This window comes from Herpailurus yagouaroundi, unplaced genomic scaffold, assembly GCF_014898765.1.
Source record: "Herpailurus yagouaroundi ecotype Mexico unplaced genomic scaffold, PumYag 165, whole genome shotgun sequence".
In the NCBI taxonomy this organism is placed as follows: Eukaryota; Metazoa; Chordata; class Mammalia; order Carnivora; family Felidae; genus Herpailurus; species Herpailurus yagouaroundi.
Genome location: NW_024412406.1, coordinates 24,494,656 through 24,506,958, shown reverse-complemented (window position 1 = coordinate 24,506,958; position 12,303 = coordinate 24,494,656). Strand labels below are relative to the sequence as shown.

The following is a 12,303-nucleotide window of genomic DNA, read 5'->3' as shown; positions in this document are numbered from 1 at the left end:
GAGAAGAGCCAGAAGGGCCACGCCCTCCGCCGCCCAGAACACCTCAGGAAACGTGGAATCAGTATGTGGCACCAAGGATAGCTCTCCTCTCGGAGAGCATAAAGTGACTGACTGCTCTCTTTTGTTGAGAAGACTCTGCCGTCGACCCGTTGCTGGCCGCACCAAGCCACTTATCTAACTCATCTGCTGGTTCAATATTTATGATTTACTTTTACCACGTTGCTTCTCCGACCAGCTAAGAGGAAAGGGGTTAAAAAAATCAAAATGCTGCTGCTTCTCATTTCCCACACTCAGAACACCTCAGAGAAAGTCTGACCAACCTGAGGAATAATACCAGAGAGAATAAGGAAGATTTACAGAAGACAGGTTTTTAGGCCATGGCAAGTTCCTTGACTTGAGATTTGAGGACTCACCATGAAAGTTGAGTTTTTTGTTGTAATCTTGTTATATAGTTAGAGAAATAAAATGAAAAAAAAAAAATTAATCAGGAGGCAAGAAATAACAGTCAACTCATATCAGAGCTATACTTAAGCATTAAATTAAACGTAAGAGCTTAATGTGAGAAGAAAAAAAATGAACTCTAAACCTACTAGAAAATAAAATATATTGCTTATTGAAAATAAACGATTCTTGGGCGCCTGGGTGGCGCAGTCGGTTAAGCGTCCGACTTCAGCCAGGTCACGATCTCGCGGTCCGTGAGTTCGAGCCCCGCGTCGGGCTCTGGGCTGATGGCTCAGAGCCTGGAGCCTGTTTCCGATGCTGTGTCTCCCTCTCTCTCTGCCCCTCCCCCGTTCATGCTCTGTTTCTCTCTGTCCCACAAATAAATAAAAAACGTTGGAAAAAAAAAAATTAAAAAAAAAAAAAAAGAAAATAAACGATTCTTCTTTGAGGGAAAATTCCATTTCCAAAGGAGTAAAAGCAGCACACAAAATTAAGATGGCATTCATAAAAGCCCAACATCTACTTTTGAAAATCAACCCATTGTAGTTTTTACGGTTTACAGACAACTCTGTAAACAAGAATAACTCAATTGAACCATATACAACTTCATATCGTTTATGCCTAAAAAGAAAAATATAGGTGTTCTTTCTAACAAAGGTGGGAAAATTCACATTTTTATGGAAGACTGAGGAAATATTAATTAAAAGCAAATCAAGTCGGCTAAGCATCCGGCTTCGGCTCAGGTCATGATTTCATGGTTTGTGGGTTTGAGTCCTACATCAGGCTCTGTGGGGACAGCTCGGAGCCTGGAGCCTGCTTCAGATTCTGGGTCTCCCTCTCTCTCTCTCTACCCCTTCCCGCTCACGCTCTGTGTCTGTCTCTCAATAATAAATAAACATTAAAAAAAATTTTTTTAAATAAAATAAAAAAAGCAAATCAAGTGCCATAGTATTGTACTGAGTACAAAAGGCTCAGGTGCCCCTTTGGTGCTGTTCCTCAGCTCTGCGATTAAGACCACAGCTAACGCTCACAGACACATGACTGGGTAACTCACGGCCTCATATTAAGAAACCAAGTCTTGGTTTTCATAAACGAATATAAGACATGAATGAACATAGAAACAATTAGATGGATTCTTTATAATTCAGTCAATGTGGGAGGTGTTAAAATGTAAAAAACATTTAAATGTATGTATCAAGAGTTTTTAAAATATGCAATCGGCATGAGCTATTACCAAGTTTCACTTATATCTCCCTTGGTTTTTGGAAGGCCATTCTGCCAGCCACAGTCCCTGATGAGGAGACCCAAGTAGACCCGGAAAGGGGATTCTACGTATAGCAAGCTTCTTACTTCCTACCCCAGGCACTTAGGAGTTGAACTAGAAGATGAACAGAACAGAAGGAATAGATACAATGAAGGGTGAGCACCAAACCTAGATACGTGGCAATATAAAAATAGAGGTCATCTCTGTCTTGAGGTTCATAGAACTTCAGGTAGATGTCAGAACAGAGGTCATCTTCGGTGCAAAACACTTCCAAGCCCTATAAATTCAGAAAGAAAACAGTAAAAGTAAATAGCGTTGTATTTACCCTGTAATCTCAAAACAAGCTACGTAAGTACAAAAGCCTTTCAATTAAACATTTCTGTTTTTTATCTATAGGTCTTATTTATTTATAATCTCCACATATAAATTTGATTTAGTGACGTGTGTGTGTGTGTGCGTGCGCACGCACACAGCTCATCTGAAAGAAAGACTCAGAGTCAATGTGCTTATGACAACATACCTGCACTTTTCAATCACGCCCTGGGTGTGTACAAGTGGAGAAACCACTGGCTAACCTGAAGACATGACAGTCCTCCATCCAGAAGGGACACTCCACACGAACTCACCAAAGGCATGAGGCCATGTCTCCTCTTGTAAATGCGGCGGACATCCTGAAGTGTTATCTGCACCACGGGTTTCTTTAAAAGTAGAAAGGCAGCTTCAGACATCAACACTCTGACACAATTAGAAGCTGTCCTTTGGTATCAGAAAGGTGAAAAAAAGGGCCAAATCTTGCTTTTCCAAAGCGTTACATGTGAACAACTGGAAAGGGAGATTTTATGGGGCGCCCGGGTGGCTCAGTCGGTTGAGCATCTTGGTTTCAGCTCAGGTCATTATCTCACAGTTTGTGGGATCGAGCCCCACATCGGGCTCCGTTGCCGACAGTGTGGAGCCAGCTTGGGGTTCTCTCTCACCTTCTCTCTCTGCCCATCTCCCACACAGGCACACAGACGCACTCTCTCCACTTCTGGTTTTACATGCTGCTCTGCCCTTTTTCTTTTCCTTTTTTTTTTTTTTTTATTTGTTTTTAAAATGTTGATTTAATTTTGAAGGAGAGACAGAGCACGAGCAGGGCAGAGACAGAGAGAGTGGGAGGCACAGAATCCGAAGCAGGCTCCAGGCTCCAAGCTGTCAGCACAGAGCTGGATGTGGGGCTCGAACTCACAAGCTGTGAGATTGTGACCTGAGCCGAAGTCGGATGTCCAACCAACTGAGCCACCCAGGTGCCCCTGGTCTGCCCTTTTTCACGAACTTTGTGACCTTGGATGAGTTCTGTTACCTTCACTCAGTACCCAAAATATGATAAATGTGCTAATCTATCGCTCAGGATACTGCCAGGCTGCTGCTGAGTGACAAGAATATTAACGTGCTGGTACAGGTAACTTCTCAGGAATTTGCTTTTTTTTTTTCAACGTTTTATTTATTTTTGGGACAGAGAGAGACAGAGCATGAACGGGGGAGGGGCAGAGAGAGAGGGAGACACAGAATCGGAAACAGGCTCCAGGCTCTGAGCCATCAGCCCAGAGCCCGACGCGGGGCTCGAACTCACAGACCGCGAGATCGTGACCTGGCTGAAGTCGGACGCTTAACCGACTGCGCCACCCAGGCGCCCCAGGAATTTGCTTTTTATAGATCAATGGTTTGCTTACAACTGACACAGTACATCTTTTTTTATTTCTGTAATCATCTTTATTTCTGTAAAAACCACATTGTGTTAAGGCTCACAAACAACTACACTATTAAGCAAGTCCTCTAAAAGTTTTGTTCTTTATGAGGAAGAATATTTTCTTGCTTCTCTAAAGGCTTAAAACACTAGTAAGGGGAGAGCAAGGTTAGAAAAGCCACTGAGGGGTCCCTGGGTGGCTCAGTCAGTTAAGCCTCCAACCCCAGGTTCCGTTCTGGGTTTCAGCTCAGGTCATGGTCTCACAGGTCATGGGACTGAGCAGCCCCACATCCGGCTCCATGCTGACAGGGCAGAGCCTGCTTGGGATTCTCTCTCTCCTTGTCTCTGTGCCCCTCCCCAACTCTCTCTCCCTCTCCCTCCCCCTCCCTCTCAAAATCAATAAATAAACTTAAAAAAAAAAAAAAAAGCCACGGAGATTGGCTAAAAGGTGACACATCTGTGCTTTTCCGGAATGAGAGGGAAGAAGAGCCCACAGAGGCCAGGATGCGCAACTGTGGAAACTGCCTGAAGACTGGTCAAGGATCCTAGCCCAGAGATTTGGGAGGGGATGTATGCTCATACTGTGGATTCTCAAGCTATGGCACATACTCAGATATTTTCCTACAGTTTTTGGACCCAAGCCACAGTAACAGTAGCGGCCAAGCCAAGTATTACACCAGGAGAGAACGCCCATCAGCAATGCGTAGGGTCTACTGCAGGGCTCGGTGAGGGTGCCCCGCCACCTGGTGGACAAAATTGTCATAGCACCACTTTTCACACAAAAGTATTAGATGTTTTAGTGACATAGTGACTGAGTGACCAGCCTGGAGAATTTCCAGGATGCAGCATCCTACGACAGAAAACACGTTCTTTAAGCTGAAAGTCGCACCAAATGGTCCGACTGCCTTATCATGGTGTATTAGGATTTCTGTTCTTCTAATGAACCAGGCCAAAAAGGGGTGAGATCCAGAGAAAGCTACAAATCTTTACAAACTTTTAGTGTGAAAATCTGAGTTCAAGTTCACTTTCTGGCCCAGTAAGCCTAAAGTCATTGTGAAAGAGGAGCCTGTTTCCAGAGCAGAAGCACTACAGCTGCCCCATTCCAGCATCCACACACACCCCGTGCTAGCTGGCAGAGGGCCACTTCATTCGCTCCTTTGCGTATGGAGACCTACTGAGTTTGTTCCTAATTAAAGAAAAACAAAATATCCCGCATATACAAACGCATTAACAGATGTACAGAAAACATCCATTTCTCGAAGTGCTTCCGAGTAGAAAGCTGTAACAAACCTCCACTGACTCTTCACTAAAAGCGGGAGGGGCAGGGTTTCTTTTCACCGCACTGAGAACAAGTGATCCCCAAATTACGGAAAAGACATCAGAAGAGCTCAGATCTGGACGAGCAGGCCTCGAGATGACACGGGGAGGCCTGTTAAACACGCAGCTGCTGGAGGGGAGGGGGCGGATTCTGATCCTCGCCAGGACAGGGGAACACTGTAACCGCGAGGTCAGGCTCCCAGGGAGGATGAGTGGTCTGGTGCTAACACAGCCGTCCTGCTGACCCTGTGTCCTTCCTCACCGGGTGGCCGTTGAGAGGCTGGAAATACAGGTTTGTGTCCGTGATGCACACGTGTCCAGGGTTCGTCACCAGCGGGGTCACCATTTCTGCCTGGCATTCCATGTGCAGCTTTTCAGAAACACTCTGGAATCTGACAATACAGTTTGCAGCAAAAGCAAGAAAAATCAGAAATCAATCGAATTTCTAGGTTTAACTTTCTCTAAGGGAGCTATATAGCCTGACTATGCACGAGGTGTCTAAACGACATTTAATGCAAGAACAACGGTAATCTAAATTGGTCGCTGAAATAAAACTGGCGTTCTTTACACAAACAAAACCCTGACGTTCTTTTAAATGGCATAACGAAAATTAAAAAAACAACAACAGATGAACTTATGTGGCATAGAACACAGACAAGTAAATTATACTAAATAATCCCTTGTAGCTCAACTCTTCTTCCTCCCAACATAAACTGGCCTTGAAACCGTTATTTTTAAGTTTATTTGTTTTGTGAGAGAGCGCGCGCACGGCAGAAGGACAGGGAGAGAGGGACAGAGAATCCCAAGCAGACTCCGTGCTCTCAGCAAAGAGCCTGACGCAGGGCTCGATCCCACAACCATGAGATCATAACTAGAACCAAAACTGTCGGGCGCTCAACTGACTGAACCACCCAGGTGCCCTGAAACTATTCTTAGATTAACGTATTTTGCTGTTTGGGGGCCACTAAGCCCTATTTTTATAGTCCCATAAGTCTTCTGGCGTAAATGGCATTTACTTCACATTCTACTTTAGGAGGCTATGAGTATATAATTACAATCACTTGCATGTCAGTTCCAAGGTAGTTCTTTTGTGGATTTACTGCAGAAAAACCAGTCACACATGATTTTTCCACTACCTCCTCCTAAATCGTTTAGTCAAAAAAGCCCATTTTCTTTTTTTTTTTTCTTTTTACTAATTAAAACAAAATAGAGGGGAAACAACCATGTCATCGATATTTTAAAGCAATTCCTTTGTAAAAGTAACTGGGATAAAAATAAATCTTCCCTGGGGCATCTTGGTGGCTCAGACGGTTAAGCATCTGACTTCAGCTTCAGGTCATCATCTCCTGATTCGTGGGTTTGAGCCCCGTGCAGGGCTCCGTGCTGACGGCGGGGAGCCTGCTTTGGATCCCCCATCTCCCTCTCTCTCTGCCCCTCCCCTGCACATGTGCACACATGGGCTCTCTGTCTCTCTCTCAAAAATACATAAATATTAAAAAAAAATCTCCCCTGCAAGTAACAATGGGACAAAAGCCCGCGGGACAGACTTGAGGTTCCTTGAGAAGTCAAGGGGAACCTCAAGAGCCCTCACCCTCACCACAAAAACCAGCTGGAGGGCTACACAAGCCTTTTACAAAGCCACCAGAAAGCTTAGATGCAAAGAAACCTAAAAGAAGAGAGAAACAGCTGGGTGGTGGGAAGAGGAATGACCTGTGTTAGAAGGGGAAGGGCTGCGGGATGGAGAGAGGGCCGCAGGGAAGCAGAAGGCAGAGTCAGGACTGAGAGTGGAGGTGCAAAGATGCTGCCAACCGGGGGGGAAGCAGAGGGAGGTCGCCCCCGGCTCCGAAAGCAGGTGGTTCAGCTCCACGGCATAAAGATGGCTCTAGGGATCCTCTGAGGGCTCGGATCCCAAGCCCTGCTGGAAGGAAGCCTCAATCGCCCGCAGCAGAGGCGGGGAATGGAACGAGGGCTGCAATGAAGCCCTGACCGCCCTCGATCGGGGGTCACATGGTCAGCACCCTGTCAGAGCCTCAGCACAGGTGGCCGGACAGAAGAAGGGGGCGCACAACTACTTTTGGAGGTAAATGGTATTTAGTTCAGTCTCCACGGTTCTTTTTAAAACCCAACACTCAGCACACGATAACAAGTTACAAGAAACACAAAGAATCCAGAAAATATGACCCATGCTCCTGAGAGGAAAGATTCAATGGAAGATGACTCAAGGTCGGATCCGCCACAGGGAGACTTCAAGATCATAAACACACTAAATATCTAGAAGATGAAGAACATATGGGAAGAGAAAGGGAATTTCACCGGAGGAATCAAAACTAGGAGAAAGAACCGAGGAAACGCTAGGAATGAAAAATCTGGATGGGAGAAATGAAGACTTAATTAAACAAGCTGAACAGACCGGACATAGCAGGGAAGAAGTCGGGTCAGGCTGAAAATGGGGAATAAAAAGTGGCCTGAAACAAAATGATAGCAAAAAAAAAAGAACAGGACAGAGTATCCGACGGCTGAGGGAATATACAAAACACACAGACATAGGCATAACTCCAGTTCCAGGGGAAGAGACTGAATACGGGGCAGAAGAAATACCGAGGGAGAGCATGTGGAAGAACCGATAAGAGACACGGGTTCTAGACTCATGTTACCCCAAAACCTTGAGGTCCCCAGGCAGGATGAGCACAGAGAAAAGCACACCTTACGTGCAGGCAACGGGACGACACATGACGTGACTCCACAGCAAACAGGGGGCACCAACATACAAGAGAACACAAATCTCTAAAATCGTGAAAAGAAAACCAAGCCGGAATTCCTCCATATCCAACAAAAATGCCCTTCGGAAATGAAGGGGAAATAAAGATATATTCGGAGAGACCTACTCCGCAAGAAATCCCTGAACAGGCCTGCACTACAAGAAGTGTGACAGAAAGTTCTTCAACCTGAGGAGAAAGGAGACGAGATTATTATTTATTTTTTTTCAATGTATGAAATTTATTGTCAAATTGGTTTCCAGACAACACCCAGTGCTCATCCCCACAGGTGCCCTCCTCGATACCCACCACCCGCCCTCCCCTCCCTCCCACCCCCATCAACCCTCAGTTTATTCTCAGTTTTTAAGAGTCTCTTATGGTTTGGCTCTCAAAGGAGACTAGATTAAACACATTGGAGTTGCAGAATGAGTACATGTTTAAATATCTGAGTATATGGAACAAGATGTATTTTTCTGTATATTTAGTTTACGTATACACACGTACGTAGCTAAATTCTTTTAAAAATCAAATGATTTTTTTTTTTTTGAAGCAAAAATAAGAACACTGTGGTTATGGGCTTCATGCTAGATGTAGAAATTTAATATAAGACCATAAGATCAGGTCTTATGGGCAGGAGAGGCCATATGGAAATACACTGCTGTAAAGCTCTTACATTGTTGTAGAGTAGTGTAATATTATTCAAGATACACTATGGTCCCAGGTGCCTACTGTAATCTCTAGAGCAACCACTAAAAATGATACAAAGTGGCACAGCTTAAAAAGTCAAGACAGTAGACAAAATGGACTACTTAGAAATATTAGATTTACCCCAAAGAAGGCAAGAATGGAGAGTCAGAAGGGCCAAGAACGAATGGAATGCTAACAAATACTGAGATAGTGGATTTAAAAGCAACTATATTAATAACACATAATTACAAATGAATTAAGCATCCCAATTAAAAAGGGAGGGTGTCAGACTGCATGAAAAGCAAGACTCAACTACATGAAGTGTGTGTTGTTTGGTAACAGAATGAAGACACAGACAGGTTACAAGTAGAGGGACAGAAAAGGAAATACCATGCCATCATACCATATGAGGAACTGGTATGGCCAGATTAGGAGAGGACAAAGCAGACTTCAAGACAAATGGATAAAGAGGGATACTTCATAATGATGAAGGGTTCGGGGCATCAAGAAGACATTACACATCTAGGGCGCCTGGCTGGCTCAGTCGGTTGAGCATCTGACTCTTGAGTTCGGCTCAGGTCATGATCTCGTGGTTCGTGAGACTGAGCCCTGTGTCGGGCTCTGGGCTGATAGTGCAGAGCCTGCTTGGGATCCTCCCTCCCTCTCTCCCTCCCTCTCTCCCTCCCTCTCTCTCTCTTTCACCCTCTTCCACTCATCACGTTCTCTGTCTCTCTGTCAAAATAAACATTTGAAAAAAAGAAGATATTACACATCAAAATGTGCGTGAACCCAACAATATAGCTTCCTAATATACAAGCCATGAACTGACAGAAATGGGAGGGGAATAATCCCACAATCATTACTGGCAATTTTAACACCCTTCTCGCGGTAACTGATAAAACAAATCAACAAAAACTTGACAGAGTATAGATGATCAACCATCAGCTAGGTGGAACCAAATGGCATTTACTCAACACTATATTCAACAACTGCCCAGCACACCTTCCTTTCAGGGACATACGTAGCTTTCACCAAGACAGCCCATAAGCTGGGCTGAAAGCAAATCTCAACAGTACCAAAAGACTGGAGTCATATGGAACGTATTCTCTGAACCAAGATGGTATTTAACTAAATGTCAGTAACAATAATAACAAAATCCCCAAATAGGCTGAAGTTAAATAACACACTTCTAAATAATCCATGGGTCGCAGAAGAGATGGCACGGGAAATTACAAAATATTTTTGCAGTAACGACAGTGAAAACATAAAATGTGTGGGCTGCAGGTGAAGCAGTGCTTAGAAGTCAATTTACATGTAAGTACAAAAAGAAGGTCTAAAATTGCTGATCTGATTTTTGTAAGAAGCTACAAAAAGAACAGTTAAACCCAAAGGAAGCTGAAGGAAGGAAATCAGAAGAGGGGAAATCCATTTTATATAAAATAGAAAAGTAGAGAAAAATCAATAAAGTCAAAAGTTGGTTCTTCGAAAGGTTAATAAAATTGACAAAGTCCTGGAAAAGCTGGCAAAGAAAGAAAAGAGAAAACACACAGCTTCAATGTAAGGAATGAAAGAGGGATGACCATCATGACAGATCTTACTGACATTAAAAGGACAATAACAATTTCACACCAATAAATGTGCCATGAAGTGGACAAATTTTTTGAAAAACACAGCGTAACCAAAACAGACACAGGAAGAAACAGACAACATACACAGTCTCATGTCTAGTAAATAAATGAGTAAGAGCCCTCAGGCCTATATGGCTTTACCAATGAATTCTGTTAAAAACTTAAGAAAGAAATACAATCTGACCAGCAGTCTTTCAGAAAACAGGATGACGGAACATTGCTAAACTCATCTGATGAGGCCAATAGAGAACCCTGATAGCAAATCCCGACAGATACATTAAAGATTTATGGAGCAACATCCCTCATGAACATAGAGGCAAAAATACTTTACAAAATACTAGCAAAGCAAACCTAGTAATATCAAGTAATAAAAAAGGAGAATATATTATGATCAAGTTGGATTTATCCCATGAATAAGGTTGGTTGAACATTGAAAAAATCAATCAATGTAATTCACAACATTAACAGAATAAAGTGGAAAAAAAATGATCATTTCAAGAAGTGCAGAAGAAAAAATTAACAAAACTCTAAACCTATTATTGAAAATGCTCTCCGCAAACCAGGAATAAAATGGAGCTTCCTCATTCTGATGAAGGGCATCTATAAAAAACCTAGAGCTAGCCTCATTCTTCAGCGGTGAAACAAACCCTTTTCCAGTAAGATCAAGGACAGGGCAAGTATGTGCTCCCATCACATCCATTAATTAAACGGCACAATGAGGCAAAACGCAGAAATAAAAGCCATGAGGATTTCTGTGAAACTGTCATTATTCACAGATGAAACGATTATGTATACAGAAAACTACGCAATTTACAGAAACCCACCAGGACTAATGAGTAAACCTGGAAATGTCACAGGATACACGGTGGATGTAAAAATCAAAGCAGGCAACAACAACAACAACAACAAAACACTGTATTTCTACATACCAGTAACAAATAATTGGAAGAAAACATTTAAGTAGCAACAAAAGATCTCACAAATCTAGGAATCTGTCCAACCAAATATGACCACATCGACAGACTAACCATATAACAACAGGAGAAAGCAGGTGAGTTGTAGAACTCTGTGTGCTATCTTTACACCTTTCCTTTATACCCCAAATTAGTCCAAAACAAAAGACTTTCAAGGGGATTTTTGGGGTATGGGGGCAACTTGAATATGACACTATAAATTACATGATGCTATAGAATGATTGCCACTTGAGTACTGTAACAAAATGGAGGGGTGCCAGAGAAGATCCTTGTAAAAGACACAAGTTGAGATAGTTATGGGTAAAGTGTCATGTCTTGCAATGTAATTTCTAGTGATTCTGAAAAAGAATATTTTATAGGTAACACATTTACGTACAAGTACACACGACTTATAATGTATATACACATATATGTAAGTATAAAGGAAATATAAATATCAGACATACACCCACACATACACACACACATATATATACACACACATACACTTGTACACACACAAACACAGAACGTGCAAGAACTAAAGCAAATCTGACAAAATATTAACAAATTAAGCCTTGGTGACTCATAGGGTATCTCTGTTCATTATGTTATTCTTCGGACTTGTGAGGATTTGAAAATTTTCAGAATGAACGGTAGAGAAAAATAAATGTAGTTATCTTTTATTTCTTCAATAAGAAAGTATTTCCTTGGAACTATGATGGTCAAAGTTTACCTTTCTTTGAGAGGAAGTATACCACACGGGAATATCGCATTTTATACAGTAAAAGTTTCTTCTCTAAATTCTTCAGCCTAACATTTTGGAGGCTGGATTAAATTAAAACCTCCACAGTGAGCCATTTTTAAAATTAATGCGATGCTGAAGCCCAGGACTGAAAAAATCGCTACTCAGAATTATGCATTCTAAGTAGGTCAAGAGAAGCTAATTCTTCTTATTCCTTTTCCTTCCTAAAAAGGAAGCTATTCTTCCCGTGGCAATCCATTTACCTAAAATATCCTGCAAGTATTAAAACAGAAAGAAAAATTAATGCTTTGTAGGTGAAGCAGAAAGAGAAGCAAACAAACATACACAGAGAAACATTATTGGCCAGATGGCTTTCCTGGCAAGTGCTTCAACACTCTAAAATGTAGTGTAAGGTCACAAATCCCACAAAGATAGCAATAAAACAGAATATTACAAACTAATCTCATTTATAAACATAAGCCTGGAGCAAAAGCCTGGCATATGATAATCCACAAATGAGTCTATTCAACCAATACTTTCTACGTTGTCTTAAGCTGGAGTCATTACAAATGCAGGAATCTAAAGTAAGAATCTAAAATAAAAATGGTATTTAGTGAACAGGGACTGTAATAATTTATGACAAGATTTTGTACATATTAAAGAATTTACATATAAAGTTAATGGCACTGATCACGAAGTTTAGCCACAAACTGAATACACAAAAATCCACTGCATTCCACGTATCAACAATGAACAGGAAAGGAATCTTTAGGACATCATTTACAACAC

At 42.1% G+C, this 12,303-nt stretch overlaps 1 protein-coding gene across 2 annotated transcripts in view; it reads right to left on the bottom strand.

The window, feature by feature from the left end:
- NSMAF (neutral sphingomyelinase activation associated factor) overlaps positions 1-12,303 on the bottom strand; it is a 62,378-nt gene that overhangs the window by 18,833 nt on the left and 31,242 nt on the right. For both annotated transcript variants that reach the window (XM_040487737.1, XM_040487736.1), the window contains exons 10-12: positions 5,008-5,137; positions 2,332-2,403; positions 1,874-1,982 (exon numbers count right to left, since the gene is read on the bottom strand). In XM_040487737.1, the coding sequence (XP_040343671.1) occupies positions 1,874-1,982; positions 2,332-2,403; positions 5,008-5,137 (311 nt within the window). The remainder of the gene's footprint in view (positions 1-1,873; positions 1,983-2,331; positions 2,404-5,007; positions 5,138-12,303) is intronic.